Below are 16695 nucleotides of genomic sequence, written 5' to 3'. Positions count from 1 at the left end.
ACGGAATGGACTCGTCCACAGCATGCATCACGGCTTTGACAATATCTGCCTTGATGTGGTTGAAGGCCAGGCGGGCTTCAGCTATCAGGGGAAAAATGGTGGAATTGATGAGTGGACTGGCCTTGTCCACATAATTGGGGACCCACTGGGCACAGTACGAGAAGAACCCAGGGCATCTCTTCAGGGCCTTGGGCAGTGGGGGAGCGGAAGATCCAGGAGGGGGCGGGTATGCGGTCGGGGTCAGGCCCCAGGACTCCATTTTCCACAATGCAGCCAAAGATGGCTAGGCGCGTTGTGAGGAAAACGCATTTCTCCTTATTGTATATGAGGTTAAGGAGTTTAGCGGTGTGGAGGAAATGCTGGAGATTTGTGTCATGGTCCTGCTGGGCATGGCTGCAGATGGTGACATTATCTAGCTATGGGAACGAGGCCCGCAGCCCGTACTGGTCAACCATTCGGTCTATTTCACGCTGGAAGAGACCCCATTGTGATGCCAAAGGGAACCCTGAGGAAGTGGTAGAGGCGGCCATCAGTCTCGAAGGCAGTGTATTGGCGGTCCTCTGGGCGGATAGGGAGCTGGTGGTACGTGGACTTCAAGTCAACTCTGGAGAAGACTCGATACTGTGCAATCTGATTGACCATGTCAGATATGCGGGGAAGGGGGTATGCACCGAGCTGCGTGTACCAGTTGATCGTCTGACTGTAGTCGATGACCATCCAGTGCTTCTCCCCAGTCTTGACGACCACCACTTGGGCTCTCCAGGGGCTGGTACTAGCCTCATTGAGCTGGACCTCCGACTTGATAAAGGCCCTGTCCCGGGCACTGTATCGTCTGCTCCTAAGTGGCGGAGGGCTTAAAGTCCAGGGTGAGGTTAGCGAAGAGCGAGGTTGGGGCAACCTTAAGGGTCGCGAGGCTACAGACGGTGAGCGTGGGTAGGGGTCCACTGAACTTTAAGGTCAGGCTTTGGAGGTGGCACTCGAAGTCGAGCCCCAGTAATAGGGCAGTGCAGAGATGGGGGAGGATGTAGAGCTTAAAGTTAGTGTACTCTTCGCCTTGTACCGAAAGGGTCGCGACACAGTACCCCTGGATTTCTACGGAATGTGATCCAGAAGCCAGGGAGATTTTCTGGGTCACGGGTAAAATTGGGAGGGAGCAGCGCCGTACCGTATCTGGGTGGATAAAGCTGTCTGTGCTCCAGGAGTCGAAAAGGCAGGTCGTCTCATGCCCGTTGATCCGGACGGCCATCTTGGATTTCGTGAGGTGATGAAGTCGAGACTGGTCGAGTATGATGGAGGCGAGCTTCGGAAGGTGATGGGTGGGGCGGTTGGAGGTAGCGGTGGCCAGCGTACGACGGGGTGAGCAGGGGTCCCGGGAGGCTGCGGAGTGGTCCCAAGATGGCGGCCCCCATGGGTCGCGCGTGGCGGGTGCATCGAAGGTGATGTCAAAGATGGCGGACCCCATGGTTCACGTGTGGCGAGCAAAATCGAAGATGGCGGCCCCCATGGGTCACACATGGTGGGTGGCAGCGAGGATGGCGGAGCCCACGGGTCGCACATGGTGGGCGGTGCGGCAGCTGGGGGCAGCCCCCACAGACAACAGGCAGTGCTGCTGGGCCTAGGAACTTTAGGGACAGGTCAGGCCTGGCAGACTATGGCGAAGTGGCCCTTCCTCCCACACCCGTTGCAAATCACGTTCAGTGCAGGGCAGCGTTGTCTGGGATGCTTACCCTGGCCGCAAAAGTAGCATTTCGTGCTTCCTGCATTGGCGGGCTGCTGCGCGGCACAAGCTTGCGCCGCACTCAAGTCGGATGATGGCGGCGCCCACGAGGTCCACGAGGATGCCGCGTGGTCGGAGGTGTAGGCCTCCATGTTCTGGAAAGCCACTTCCAGCGAGTTGGAGAGCTGCACTGTCTCTGGGAGGATGAGTGTACCCCCTTCTAGCAAGCACTGGCGGATGTAATTCAATTTAATGCCCGTGACATAGTCGTCCCTGATCAACAGCCCCACGTGTTGCGTAGCTGATACCACCTGTCACCACAGTTCTGGCCGAGTAACCGTAAGGCACGCAGGAATTCGGCTTGTGATTCTTCGGGGCATTGTCGCCTCGTGGCAAGAAGGCATACACCTCGTTTACTGACTTTACGCACTGTCCCTTCAACAGCATTCTTGCCTCAGTATATGAGGGGGTGTCTCTGATAAGAAGGAAAACTTGTGGGCTCACCCGTGCGTTGAGTATTTGCTGCTTTTGAAGGTCGGTGATGTCTTCGGTGGAGGGTCCGAGGTAAGCTTCGAAGTAGCTTAGCCAGTGCTCGAACGCCGCAATGGCATTGGCTGCTTGTGGCTCCATCTCCAGGTGATCAGGCTTCATTGATGAATTCATCTTAAATGTTTAGCTTATTAAATTGATGTGCCATCAATGAACACAAGACGAGTAGTGAACGAAACTGAGGCTTTAATAAGCTAAACAGAAAGCCTCCTGATCTCTGATCCTGCACTGAGGCAGGGCTGGAGGTCAGCCACCTTTATACCCAGCCCGAGGGGAGGCAGAACCATCAGGCAGTGGTTTACCACAATACGTGTAGTACAATAACAGTTTACCACAACACATATAATATACTAACAGTAGTTTACCACATTACACTATACCAAATTAGTATCATTTTGTTTAAAGATGCCCCTCTCAAGTAGCATGGTAGCACAATTGGTAGCACCGTTGCCTCACAGCTCCAGGGTCCCAGGTTCGATTCCTGGCTTGGGTCACTGTCTGTGGAGTCTGCACGTTCTCCCCGTGTCTGCGTGGCATTCCTAAGGGTGCTCCGGTTTCCTCCCACAAGTCCCGAAAGACGTGTTGTTTGGTAATTTGGAAATTCTGAATTCTCCCTCAGTATACCTGATCAGGCGCCGGAATGTGGTGACTAGGGGCTTTTCACAGTAACTTCATTGCAGTGTTAATGTAAACCTACTTGTGACAATAAAGATTATTATTATTTTCCTTGCTCTTGTAATCTGGACTGTTGTCCGCATGTTGGAATCCGAACTTTGCTTGCGTTGCAACATTGGCAAAACTCCAAAGTAAAGCTTACCAAGTTCAAAACGGCAAACATTGACATAGCTAGGGTTATATTGACAGGAGGTTTGCATTAGAACATAGAACAGTACAGCACAGAACAGGCCCTTCGGCCCTCGATGTTGTGCCAAGCTTTGTCCGAAAGCAAGATCAAGCTATGCCACTCCCTGTCATTCTGGTGTGTTCCATGTGCCTATCCAATAACCGCTTGAAAGTTCCTAAAGTGTCAGAGGGTTTGCTCCAGCCCAGCCCATTTGTTTTGTCAAACGGCAGGTGTATTTGTCCTCACATTGCTACACTTGCATTTACAAGTTATTAATCTCAAGCTTAGCAAAACAAAGGATCAAATGTTTGACCAATATTGGGAAGATGGATATTGCTGTTGTTACTCAGTATAAGAATGTTTTCTCCAAGGTAAAATTCAGCTCCACCTACTCCTAAGTTTTGACCATATTGCTTGTCTTCACCGTAGATACACGGCACAGTTTCCCCAATAATGGACAAAATTTCAAAATGTCTTCCTTCTAAGAGTGATGGATGATTATTGCTGATCTGGCCTATCTGGGAGAAAATATTTAACTTCTAAATTTACCTGTATTTGGTTTATGGAAATGATAACCCCTATTTTTAAATTTGAAACTGTGGTTTGCACTCAAGCATCTAAGGTTTTACGGTAGGATAAAAATGAACTTCAGATATTAATGCAAAGACTGCAGAAAACACTCAGCAGGTAAGGGAGTATCCATGCAGAGAGAAACTGAGTTAATATTTCAGGTCAATGACCCGGAAAATATTAGAGGTGTAATAAGTTTTAATACAGAGGTAGTGGAGGGAAAGGGTCAAAAGGGAAGGTTTGTGCTTGGGCTGAGCACAGCAGAGATTAAATGATGAATGAGCTGATAATTCATAATAATAATCTTTATTTGTGAATGGGAGGTCGTGTCTCACTAACTTGATAGAGATTTTCGATGAGCTCACAAAGATGATTGATGCAGGTCGAGCAGTGGATGTTGTCTATATGGACTTCAGTAAGGCCTTTGACAAAGTCCCTCATGGCAGACTGATACAAAAGGTGACGTCGCATGGAATCAGAGGTGATCTGGCAAAATGGATACAGAACTGGCTAGGTCATAGAAGGCGGAGAGTAGCAATGGAATGGTGCTTTTCTAATTGAAGGGCTGTGACTGGTGGTGTTCCGCAAGAATCATAGAACATAGAACAGTACAGCACAGAACAGGCCCTTCGGCCCTCAATGTTGTGCCGAGCCATGATCACCCTACTCAAACCCACATATCCACCCTATACCCGTAACCCAACCCCCCTCCTTAACCTTACATTTATTAGGACACTACGGGCAATTTAGCATGGCCAATCCACCTAACCCGCACATCTTTGGACTGTGGGAGGAAACCGGAGCACCCGGAGGAAACCCACGCACACAGGGGGAGGACGTGCAGACTCCACACAGACAGTGACCCAGCCGGGAATCGAACCTGGGACCCTGGAGCTGTGAAGCATTTATGCTAACCACCATGCTACCCTGCTGCCCCAAACACCCCTGGTGTTTTGGTGCTGCCCCATCAGTGCTGGGACCTTTGCTGTTCATAGTATATATAAATGATTTGGAGGAAAATGTAACTGGTCTGATTAGTAAGTTTGCAGATGACACAAAGGTTGGTGGAACTGCAGACAGCGATGAGGACTGTCAGAGGATACAGCAGGATTTAGATCGTTTGGGGACTTGGGTGGAGAGATGGCAGATGGAGTTTAATCCAGACAAATGTGATGTAATGCATGAGGGAGGCCATTCGGCTTCAGATCAATCTCTTGTTTCTTGCATCATTACTGTCTTCTTTTGCCTTAGACCCATTGTCCCTTTGTCCATTTAATCTCTCCTGTCTAAAGTCTGGGACTTTGAAATATTAACTCTATTCCTTCCTCCACAGATGCTGTCTCACCTGCTGCGTCTTCCCAGCACTTTCGGCTTTTATTTGGGTTACCAGCAGCCGCAACATTTTGGCTTTTGTTTGTATCAACAAGTCCAACTACAACATTTGCGGGGTCAAGAATTGGGGCCAGTGAAGATGTTGCTAGCTAACCCCGTCGCGTTGAAAGTTCAGTGCTGGACCTGGCAAACTTTATCTTCAATGAAAAAACCTGATGTTGTAACACTTCTAATGTTCAACGAAAAAACGCCGAGCACGACTTAATTCCCTCTGGAAACGTACTTTTTTTTTTAGCCAATGACGTTTGGTGTTTTGAAACTTCCCTCCTGATGTTGGAATGGGCTGAGTTGCAAAGCAGCGGGAGCAAGGTTCGGAGTGAATGAGCAATAAGGTAAAATCGTCGCTGCGTTTGCAAGATGTCATCAAGATCCAGTCCGAGAACTTCTGATGGAGAGAAAGCAAAGAAAGTGGTGATTGTTGGCGGTGGCCTGGTACGGGAGTTCGTTTTCTTTTTTCAGAGAGTCAGGCATGTATTTGCAGTCGGTAAATGTTTTCGTGCGAGCTGTAACTGCCCATGATTAATAAATTATCATTACATAGTCCCGAAATGACTCCCTTTTTATATTAATTTCCTCATTTGTGGGCTGGACAATGTGCAGCCAGTTAACCATTTGCCCAAGGTCTATAAATGGCATAGTAAGAAGTCTTACAACACCAGGTTATAAATGGCACGAAAGACAGTTAAAATAAAACTCAAAGTTCCAACATTTCAACAAACTATGCGTCCGATGATGTACTCTGTTACCGAGCATGTTAGAGTTTTGTTTTCCCATTTCTTTAAGTTTCTTGTACAAAATTAAGCAACATTTCTCCCATAAAACCATGTCTGCGTCAAAGGAAAGCAGTAATGAAAATACATGCTTACATGCACGTAATTCCAGATCAGATTTTTCTTTACTGTTTCCCCAGGTTGGTGCTTTAAATGCGTGTTTCTTCGCAAAGAGAGGCTTTGAAGTGGAACTTTATGAAGCACGCAAAGGTGGGGTTCACTTATTAATTTTACTTTTTCAGGTGAACATATCTCCAAATTGCGATGTAGTTAAGAATATCTGTGACATCCACAATTACTATACTCAATTTAAGTATCTGAATTTTACATATCCAGTCTTAAAATCTTGTGCAATTCTTGTCCACGTATTGTTTTCTCTGCTGGAACGTTGAGCTACATGACTTATATCAACATCTAACATCCACCATTTGCAAACCCAATCTAGAGAGAGAGCATCATAAGACCATAAGACATAAGACCATAAGACATAGGAGCGGAAGTAAGGCCATTCGGCCCATCGAGTCCACTCCACCATTCAATCATGGTTGATTTCAACTCCATTTACCCGCTCTCTCCCTATAGCCCTTAATTCCTCGAGAAATCAAGAATTTATCAATTTCTGTCTTAAAGACACTCAACGTCCCGGCCTCCACCGCCCTCTGTAGCAATGAATTCCACAGACCTACCACTCTCTGGCTGAAGAAATTTCTCCTCATCTCTGTTCTAAAGTGACTCCCTTTTATTCTAAGGCTGTGCCCCCGCGTCCTAGTCTCCCCTGCTAATGGAAACAACTTCCCTACGTCCATCCTATCCAAGCCATTCATTATCTTGTAAGTTTCTATTAGATCTCCCCTCAACCTCCTAAACTCCAATGAATATAATCCCACGATCCTCAGACGTTCATCGTATGTTAGGCCTACCATTCCTGGGATCATCCGTGTGAATCTCCGCTGGACCCGCTCCAGTGCCAGTATGTCCTTCCTGAGGTGTGGGGCCCAAAATTGCTCACAGTATTCTAAATGGGGCCTAACTAGTGCTTTATAAAGCCTCAGAAGTACATCCCTGCTTTTATATTCCAAGCCTCTTGAGATAAATGACAACATTACATTTGCTTTCTTAATTACGGACTCAACCTGCAAGTTTATCTTTAGAGAATCCTGGACTAGGACTCCCAAGTCTCTTTGCACTTTAGCATTATGAATTTTGTCACCGTTTAGAAAATAGTCCATGCCTCTATTCTTTTTTCCAAAGTGCAAGACCTCGCACTTGCCCACGTTGAATTTCATCAGCCACTTCTTGGACCATTCTCCTAAACTGTCTAAATCTTTCTGCAGCCTCCCCACCTCCTCAATACTACCTGCCTCTCCACCTATCTTTGTATCATCGGCAAACTTGGCCAGAATGCCCCCAGTCCCGTCATCTAGATCGTTAATATATAAAGAGAACAGCTGTGGCCCCAACACTGAACCCTGCGGGACACCACTTGTCACCGGTTGCCATTCCGAAAAAGAACCTTTTATCCCAACTCTCTGCCTTCTGTCTGACAGCCAATCATCAATCCATGTTAGTACCTTGCCTCGAATACCATGGGCCCTTATTTTACTCAGCAGTCTCCCGTGAGGCACCTTGTCAAAGGCCTTTTGGAAGTCAAGATAGATAACATCCATTGGCTCTCCTTGGTCTAACCTATTTGTTATCTCTTCAAAGAACTCTAACAGGTTTGTCAGGCACGACCTCGCCTTACTAAATCCATGCTGACTTGTCCTAATCCGACCCTGCACTTCCAAGAATTTAGAAATCTCATCCTTAACGATGGATTCTAGAATTTTGCCAACAACCGAGGTTAGGCTAATTGGCCTATAATTTTCCATCTTTTTTCTTGTTCCCTTCTTGAACAGGGGGGTTACAACAGCGATTTTCCAATCCTCTGGGACTTTCCCTGATTCCAGTGACTTTTGAAAGATCATAACTAACGCCTCCACTATTTCTTCAGCTATCTCCTTTAGAACTCTAGGATGTAGCCCATCTGGGCCCGGAGATTTATCAATTTTCAGACCTTTTAGTTTCTCTAGCACCTTCTCCTTTGTGATGGCAACCATATTCAACTCTGCCCCCTGACTTTCCTGAATTGTTGGGATATTACTCATGTCTTCTACTGTGAAGACTGACACAAAGTACTTATTAAGTTCCTCAGCTATTTCCTTGTCTCCCATCACTAGATTACCAGCGTCATTTTGGAGCGGCCCAATGTCTACTTTTGCCTCCCGTTTACGTTTCATTTACGTTGAGCAACTGATCAAATCACTGAAATTCATTTTTGAAAACATGTTAAAATGTCCAGAACAAGTTTTAAAATAATAATAAGATCATAATGTGCACAGCCACACAGCAACAGTCCTTTAATGTGTTTATTAAAATTTTGACGGCAAGGCCTTTGTCTCTTTAAAAAATGGCTGGGCTTTGACTGGGTAATTCTTTCTTACAAAAGTTGTTTTCAAACACGTGTATGTTTTAAACAAATGCAGTTGACTCAATTTCCCTGTATGCAGTCCTCCCAGCAATATATGCAAAAAGGTCTGTCCCTCACCTTGTGAGTTAGCTAATTTATCAGTCCATTTAAACAGGGTCTTCCATGGGGTAACCTCACTAATCTATGCAAACAGGAGTCCATGACATAGAAAGGACTCCACTGCAATGTAGAGGGCCTGCTGGATGGAGTGTGTACTTCTGGGCACTCTGAATAAAAGACTCGTTGCCAAGAGAAAAAGGCCATTAAAATTCTTTTGCAGATTTTAGGAGCCTATGCATTGCCCTAGCTCTATAATAATGTGGGCTTCTGCTGCCCTGCGTGATCACCATCCCCTGTGCTCTTACTTTTCTGCAGCCTGGGCTGGCCTTCAGGCTGCTGGGCCAGTGAAATGCACTGAGATACCCGTTCGATGTGTGCAGCTTGCTGACGGGAGCTGGCTGTTCCCCTTGTGAATGGCAATGACCACATCTGCAGCAAGTGTTGGTTGCTGGAAGAACTCCGGCTCAGAATTGATGATCTGGAATCTGAGCTTCAAACACTGCGGCACATCCGGGAGGGGGAGAGTTACCTGGACACTTTGTTTCAGGAGGCAGTCACACCTGGGAGATTAAGTAATTCACATTCAGTAAGTGATCAGGGACTTCAGAGTGTGACTGTTAGTGAGGCAGGCAGGGGGAACCTGAGTTCAGGAGTGCAGGAGCCTCAGCCCTTGACCTTGTCCAACAGGTATGAGACTCTTGCTCCCTGTATGGATGAGGAAAAGGGCTCTGGACAGGATGAGCCAGCTGACCACGGTACCATGGTGCAGAAGGCCATTCAAGAGGGGGGAGTAAAAAGACAAGTAGTTGTTATAGGGGATTCTATAATTAGGGGGACAGATAGTATCCTATGCAAGCCGGATCGGGAGTCTCGCATGGTGTGTTGCCTGCCCGGTGCCAGGGTGCAGGATATCTCTGACCGGCTTGAAAGGATATTGGAGCGGGAGGAGGAGGATCCAGTTGTTGTGGTCCACGTTGGGACTAACAACATAGGTAAAGCTAGGGTAGAGGACCTGTTCGGGGACTATTAAGCACTAGGAAGAAAATTGAAATACAGGTCCTCAAGGGTCATAATCTCTGGATTACTGCCCGAGCCACGTGCCAATTGGCATAGGGACAAGAAAATTAGGGAAGTAAACACGTGGCTAAGGGATTGGTGTGGGAAAGAGGGATTCCACTTCATGGGACATTGGCATCAGTTTTGGAACCGGGGGGATCTGTACCGTTGGGACGGTCTCCACCTGAACCGATCTGGAACCAGTGTTCTAGCGAAGAGGATAAATAGGGTGGTCAGTAGGACTTTAAACTTCTGAGTTGGGGGGAAGGGAAAGTGAAAGCGACAGGGAGCATGGAGTTAAATGGCAAGATACGCAGGAGGATAACATGTAGGCAGGTGGATTTAAGCTTGAGGCAGACTAGGAATTCAACAAAAAGGAAGGATAACTTTGGACATCTTAGGACTTCCAATATCTGTAATGATAAGAAAGTTAGCATTAAGGCACTTTACCTGAATGCTCGTAGCATTTGTAACAAAGTAGACAAACTAATGGCACAGATCATCGTGAATGATTATGATGTGGTAGGCATCACAGAGACATGGCTGCAGGGGGTTCAGGACTGGCAGTTAAACATCCAAGGATATACAACCTATCGAAAAGACAGGGAGGTGAGCCGAGGGGGTGGGGTTGCCTTGTTAGTTAAGAACAAAATTAAATCTATGGCACTAAACGACATAGGGTCGGATGATGTGGAGTCTGTGTGGGTAGAATTGAGGAACCACAAAGGCAAAAAAACCATAATGGGAGTTATGTACAGACCTCCTAACAGTGGTCAGGACCAGGGGCGCAACATGTACCGGGAAATAGAAAAGGCATGTCAGAAAGGCAAGGTCACGGTGATCATGGGGGACTTCAATATGCAGGTGGATTGGGTAAATAACGTAGCCAGTGGATCCAAAGAAAAGGAATTCATGGAATGCTTACAAGATGGCTTTTTGGAACAGCTTGTCATGGAGCCCACAAGGGAGCAGGCTATTCTGGAACTAGTGCTATGTAATGAACCAGACTTTATAAAAGATCTTAAAGTAAGGGAACACTTAGGAAGCAGTGATCATAATATGGTTGAGTTCAGTCTGCAGTTTGAAAGAGAGAAGGCAAAATCGGATGTAATGGTGTTACAGTTAAATAAAGGTAATTACGAGGGCATGAGAGAGGAACTGGCGAAAATCGACTGGAAGCAGACCCTAGTGGGGAAGACAGCAGAGCAAAAATGGCAGGAGTTTGTATGCATAATTGAGGACACTGTACAGAGATTCATCCCCAAGAAAAGAAAGATTATCCGGGGAGGGATTAGACAGCCATGGCTGACAAAGGAGGTCAGGAAATGTATCAAAGAAAAAGAGAGATCCTATAAAGTGGCCAAAAGCACTGGGAAATCAGAAGATTGGGAAGGCTACAAAAACAAACAGAGGTTAACAAAGAGACAAATAAGGAAGGAGAGGATCAAATATGAAGGCAGGCTAGCCAGTAATATAAGAAATGATAGTAAAAGTTTCTTTCAATACATAAGAAACAAACGACAGGCCAAAGTAGACATTGGGCCAATTCAAACTGATTCCGGAAGGCTAGTGATGGGAGACGAGGAAATGGCTGGAGAACTTAATAAGTACTTTGCGTCTGTCTTCACAGTGGAAGACATGAGTAATATCCCAAAAATTATAGAGGGTCAGGGGGCTGAGTTGAGTATGGTTGCCATTACAAAAGAGATGGTGCTAAAAAAGCTAAAAGGTCTTAAAATTGACAAATCTCCTGGCCCCGATGGGCTACACCCTAGAGTTCTGAGGGAGGTGGCTGAAGAAATAGCGGAAGCGTTGGTTGAGATCTTTCAAAAATCACTGGAGTCAGGGAAAGTCCCGGACGATTGGAAGATCGCTGTTGTAACCCCCTTGTTCAAGAAAGGATCAAGACAAAAGATGGAAAATTATAGGCCAATTAGCCTAACCTCGGTTGTTGGTAAAATTCTAGAATCGATCGTTAAGGATGAGATTTCTAAATTCTTGGAAGAGCAGGGACGGATTAGAACAAGCCAACATGGATTTAGTAAGGGGAGGTCGTGCCTGACGAACCTGTTAGAATTCTTTGAGGAGGTGACAAGTAGGTTAGACCAGGGAAACCCAGTGGATGTGGTCTATCTGGATTTCCAAACGGCCTCTGATAAGGTGCCACACAGGAGGCTGCTGAGTAAGGTGAGGGCCCATGGTGTTCGAGGTGAGCTACTGGCATGGGTTGAGGATTGGCTGTCTGACAGAAGGCAGAGAGTTGGGATAAAAGGTTCTTTTTCGGAATGGCAGCCGGTGACCAGCGGTGTCCCACAGGGTTCAGTGTTGGGGCCGCAGCTGTTCACCATATATATTAATGATCTGGATGAAGAACCTAGATTGGGGGCGGATGTTTGAGGGTAAATCAACATCTGACATGTGGGAGGCTTTCGAATGTCAGTTGAAAGGAATTCAGGATTGGCATGTTCTTGTGCGGAAGAAGGATAAATAAGGCAAATTTCGGGAACCATGGATAACGAGAGATATTGTAGTCCTCGTCAAAAAACAAAAGGAGGCATTTGTTGGGCTAGAAGGCTCGGAACAGACGAAACCTGTGTGGAATATAAGGAAAGTAGGAAGGAACTTAAGCAAGGAGTCAGGAGGGCTAAAAGGGGGCACGGAAAGTCATTGGCAAATCGGGTTAAGGAAAATCCCAAGGCTTTTTACACGTACATAAAAAGAAAGAGGGTAGCCAGGGAAAGGGTTGGCCCACTGAAGGATAGGCAAGGGAATCTATGTGTGGAGCCAGAGGAAATGGGCGAGGTACTAAATGAATACTTTGCATCAGTATTCACCAATTAGAAGGAATTGGTGGATGTTGAGTCTGGAGAAGGGTGTGTAGATAGCCTGGGTCACATTGAGATCCAAAAAGACGAGGTGTTGGGCATCTTGAAAAATATTAAGGTGGATAAGTCCTCAGGGCCTGATGGGATCTACCCCAAAATACTGAAGGAGGCTCGAGAGGAAATTGCTGAGGCCTTGACAGAAATCTTTGGATCCTCACTGTTTTCAGGTGATGTCCTGGAGGACTGGAGAATAGCCAATAAGAACATAAGAACATAAGAACTAGGAGCAGGAGTAGGCCATCTGGCCCCTCGAGCCTGCTCCGCCATTCAATTAGATCATGGCTGATCTTTTGTGGACTCAGCTCCACTTTCCGGCCCGAACACCATAACCCTTAATCCCTTTATTGTTCAAAAAACTATCTATCTTTACCTTAAAAACATGTAATGAAGGAGCCTCAACTGCTTCACTGGGCAAGGAATTCCATAGATTCACAACCCTTTGGGTGAAGAAGTTCCTCCTAAACCCAGTCCTAAATCTACTTCCCCTTATTTTGAGGCTATGCCCCCTAGTTCTGCTGTCACCCGCCAGTGGAAACAACCTGCCCTCATCTATCCTATCTATTCCCTTCATAATTTTAAATGTTTCTATAAGATCCCCCCTCATCCTTCTAAATTCCAACGAGTACAGTCCCAGTCTACTCAACCTCTCCTCATAATCCAACCCCTTCAGCTCTGGGATTAACCTAGTGAATCTCCTCTGCACACCCTCCAGCGCCAGTACGTCCTTTCTCAAGTAAGGAGACCAAAACTGAACACAATACTCCAGGTGTGGCCGCACTAACACCTTATACAATTGCAACATAACCTCCCTAGTCTTAAACTCCATCCCTCTAGCAATGAAGGACAAAATTCCATTTGCCTTCTTAATCACCTGTTGCACTTGTAAACCAACCTTCTGTGACTCATGCACTAGCACACCCAAGTCTCTCTGAACAGCGGCATGCTTTAATATTTTATCGTTTAAATAATAATCCCGTTTGCTGTTATTCCTACCAAAATGGATAACCTCACATTTGTCAACATTGTATTCCATCTGCCAGACCCGAGCCCATTCACTTAACCTATCCAAATCCCTCTGCAGACTTCCAGTATCCTCTGCACTTTTCGCTTTACCACTCATCTTAGTGTCATCTGCAAACTTGGACACATTGCCCTTGGTCCCCAACTCCAAATCATCAATGTAAATTGTGAACAATTGTGGGCCCAACACGGATCCCTGAGGGACACCACTAGCTACTGATTGCCAACCAGAGAAACACCCATTTATCCCAACTCTTTGCTTTCTATTAATTAACCAATCCTCTATCCATGCTACTACTTTACCCTTAATGCCATGCATCTTTATCTTATGCAGCAACCTTTTGTGTAGCACCTTGTCAAAGGCTTTCTGGAAATCCAGATATACCACATCCATCGGCTCCCCGTTATCTACTGCACTGGTAATGTCCTCAAAAAATTCCACTAAATTAGTTAGGCACGACCTGCCTTTTACGAACCCATGCTGCGTCTGCCCAATGGGACAATTTCTATCCAGATGCCTCGCAATTTCTTCCTTGATGATAGATTCCAGCATCTTCCCTATTACCGAAGTTAAACTCACTGGCCTATAATTTCCTGCTTTCTGCCTACCTCCTTTTTTAAACAGTGGCGTCACGTTTGCTAATTTCCAATCCACCGGGACCACCCCAGAGTCTAGTGAATTTCGGTAAATTATCACTAGTGCATCTGCAATTTCCCTAGCCATCTCTTTTAGCACTCTGGGATGCATTCCATCAGGGCCAGGAGACTTGTCTACCTTTAGCCCCATTAGCTTGCCCATCACTCCCTCCTTAGTGATAACAATCCTCTCAAGGTCCTCATCTGTCATAGCCTCATTTCTATCAGTCGCTGGCATGTTATTTGTGTCTTCCACTGTGAAGACCGACCCAAAAAACCTGTTCAGTTCCTCAGCCATTTCCTCATTTCCCATTATTAAAACTCCCTTCTCATCCTCTAAAGGACCAATATTTACCTTAGCCACTCTTTTTTGTCTTATATATTTGTAAAAACTTTTACTGTCTGTTTTTATATTCTGAGCAAGTTTACTCTCATACTCTATCTTACTCTTCTTTATAGCTTTTTTAGTAGCTTTCTGTTGCCCCCTAAAGATTTCCCAGTCCTCTAATCTCCCAGCAATCTTTGCTGCTTTATATGCTTTTTCCTTCAATTTGATACTCTCCCTTATTTCCTTAGATATCCACGGTCGATTTTCCCTCTTTCTTCCGTCCTTCCTTTTTGTTGGTATAAACCTTTGTTGAGCACTGTGAAAAATCGCTTGGAAGGTTCTCCACTGTTCCTCAACTGTTCCACCATAAAGTCTTAGCTCCCAGTCTACCTTAGCTAGTTCTTCTCTCATTCCCTTGTAATCTCCTTTGTTTAAACACAAAACACTAGTATTTGATTTTACTTTCTCACCCTCCATCTGTATTTTAAATTCCACCATATTGTGATCGCTCCTTCCGAGAGGATCCCTAACTATGAGATCATGAATCAATCCTGTCTCATTACACAGGACAAGATCTAGGACCGCTTGTTCCCTCGTAGGTTCCATTACATACTGTTCTAGGAAACTATCGCGGATACATTCTATAAACTCCTCCTCACGGTTGCCTTGACCGACCTGGTTAAACCAATTGACATGTAGATTAAAATCCCCCATGATAACTGCTGTACCATTTCTACATGCATCAGTTATTTCTTTGTTTATTGCCTGCCCCACCATCTCATTACTATTTGGTGGCCGATAGACTACTCCTATCAGTGACTTTTTCGCCTTACTATTCCTGATTTCCACCCAAATGGATTCAACCTTATCCTCCATAGCACCGATGTCATCCCTTACTATTGCCCGGATGTCATCCTTAAATAACAGAGCAACACCACCTCCCTTACCATCCACTCTGTCCTTCCGAATAGTTTGATACCCTCGGATATTTAACTCCCAGTCGTGACCATCCTTTAACCATGTTTCAGTAATGGCCACTAAATCATAGTCATTTACGATGATTTGTGCCACCAACTCATTTACTTTATTCCGAATACTACGAGCATTCAGGTAAAGTACACTTATGTTGGTTTTTTTACCTCTGTTTTGAATCTTAACATCTCCAGTTTTATTCCTTTTGTTATTACTGGGCCTATTCACTGTGCTCCCCTCAGTCACTGTACCTTGTACTGTTGCCCTTATGGATTTCTGACTATGTCTTCTCTGCCTTGCACTTTTCCCCTTACTTCCTTTTGTTTCTGTCCCTGTTTTACTACCTTCCAACTTCCAGCATTGGTTCCCATCCCCCTGCCACATTAGTTTAAACCCTCCCCAACAGCTCTAGAAAACACCCCCCCTAGGACATCGGTTCCAGTCCTGCCCAAGTGCAGACCGTCCGGTTTGTACTGGTCCCACCTCCCCCAGAACCGGTCCCAATGCCCCAGGAATTTGAATCCCTCCCTCTTGCACCATCTCTCAAGCCACGCATTCATCCTATCTATCCTGACATTCCTACTCTGACTAGCTCGTGGCACTGGTAGCAATCCTGAGATTACTACCTTTGAGGTCCTACTTTTTAGTTTAACTCCTAACTCCATGAATTCCGCTTATAGGACCTCATCCGGTTTTTTACCTATATCGTTGGTGCCTATGTGCACCACGACAGCTGGCTGTTCACCCTCCCCCCCCAGAATGTCCTGCAGCCGCTCCGAGACATCCTTGACCCTTGCACCAGGGAGGCAACATACCATCCTGGAGTCTCGATTGCGTCCACAGAACCGCCTGTCTATTCCCCTTACGATCGAGTCCCCTATCACTATAGCCCTGCCATTTTTCTTCCTGCCCTGCTGTGCAGCAGAGCCAGCCACGGTGCCATGAACCTGGCTGCTGCTGCCTTCCCCTGGTGAGCCATCTTCCTCAACAGTATCCAAAGCGGTATATCTGTTTTGCAGGGAGATGACCGCAGGGGACACCTGCACTGCCTTCCTACTCTTGCTCTTTCTTTTGGTCACCCATTTTCTATCTCCCTCAGTAACCTTCACCTGCGGTGTGACCAACTCGCTAAACGTGCTATCCACGACCTCCTCAGCATCGCGGATGCTCCAAAGTGAGTCCATCCGCAGCTCCAGAGCCGTCAAGCGGTCTAACAAGAGCTGCAACTGAACACACTTCTTGCACGTGAAGGAGCCAGGAACAGTGGACGTGTCCCTGAGCTCCCACATCGCACACGAGGAGCATGACACAGGTCTGGGATCTCCTGCCATGTCTTAAACCCTTGGTAAACTTAAACAACTAGAATTTCAAAATAAAAATAAATATA

General features: G+C 46.2%; 1 protein-coding gene across 3 annotated transcripts in view; it reads left to right on the top strand.

Moving 5' to 3' along the window:
* Positions 1–5302: 5302 nt before the first annotated feature.
* LOC119974801 (kynurenine 3-monooxygenase) overlaps positions 5303–16695 on the top strand; it is a 102565-nt gene continuing 91172 nt past the window's right edge. For 2 of the 3 annotated variants that reach the window (XM_038814084.1, XM_038814069.1), the window contains exons 1-2: positions 5303–5504; positions 5983–6052. In XM_038814084.1, the coding sequence (XP_038670012.1) occupies positions 5430–5504; positions 5983–6052 (145 nt within the window). In that variant the 5' untranslated portion in view covers positions 5303–5429. The remainder of the gene's footprint in view (positions 5505–5982; positions 6053–16695) is intronic. The other variant, XM_038814076.1, reaches the window with a different exon arrangement.

The sequence above is a fragment of the Scyliorhinus canicula genome, chromosome 1 (assembly GCF_902713615.1).
Source record: "Scyliorhinus canicula chromosome 1, sScyCan1.1, whole genome shotgun sequence".
Classification (NCBI taxonomy): domain Eukaryota; kingdom Metazoa; phylum Chordata; class Chondrichthyes; order Carcharhiniformes; family Scyliorhinidae; genus Scyliorhinus; species Scyliorhinus canicula.
The sequence above is the reverse complement of the archived record's forward strand: the minus strand, read 5'-3'. Positions and strand labels throughout refer to the sequence as shown.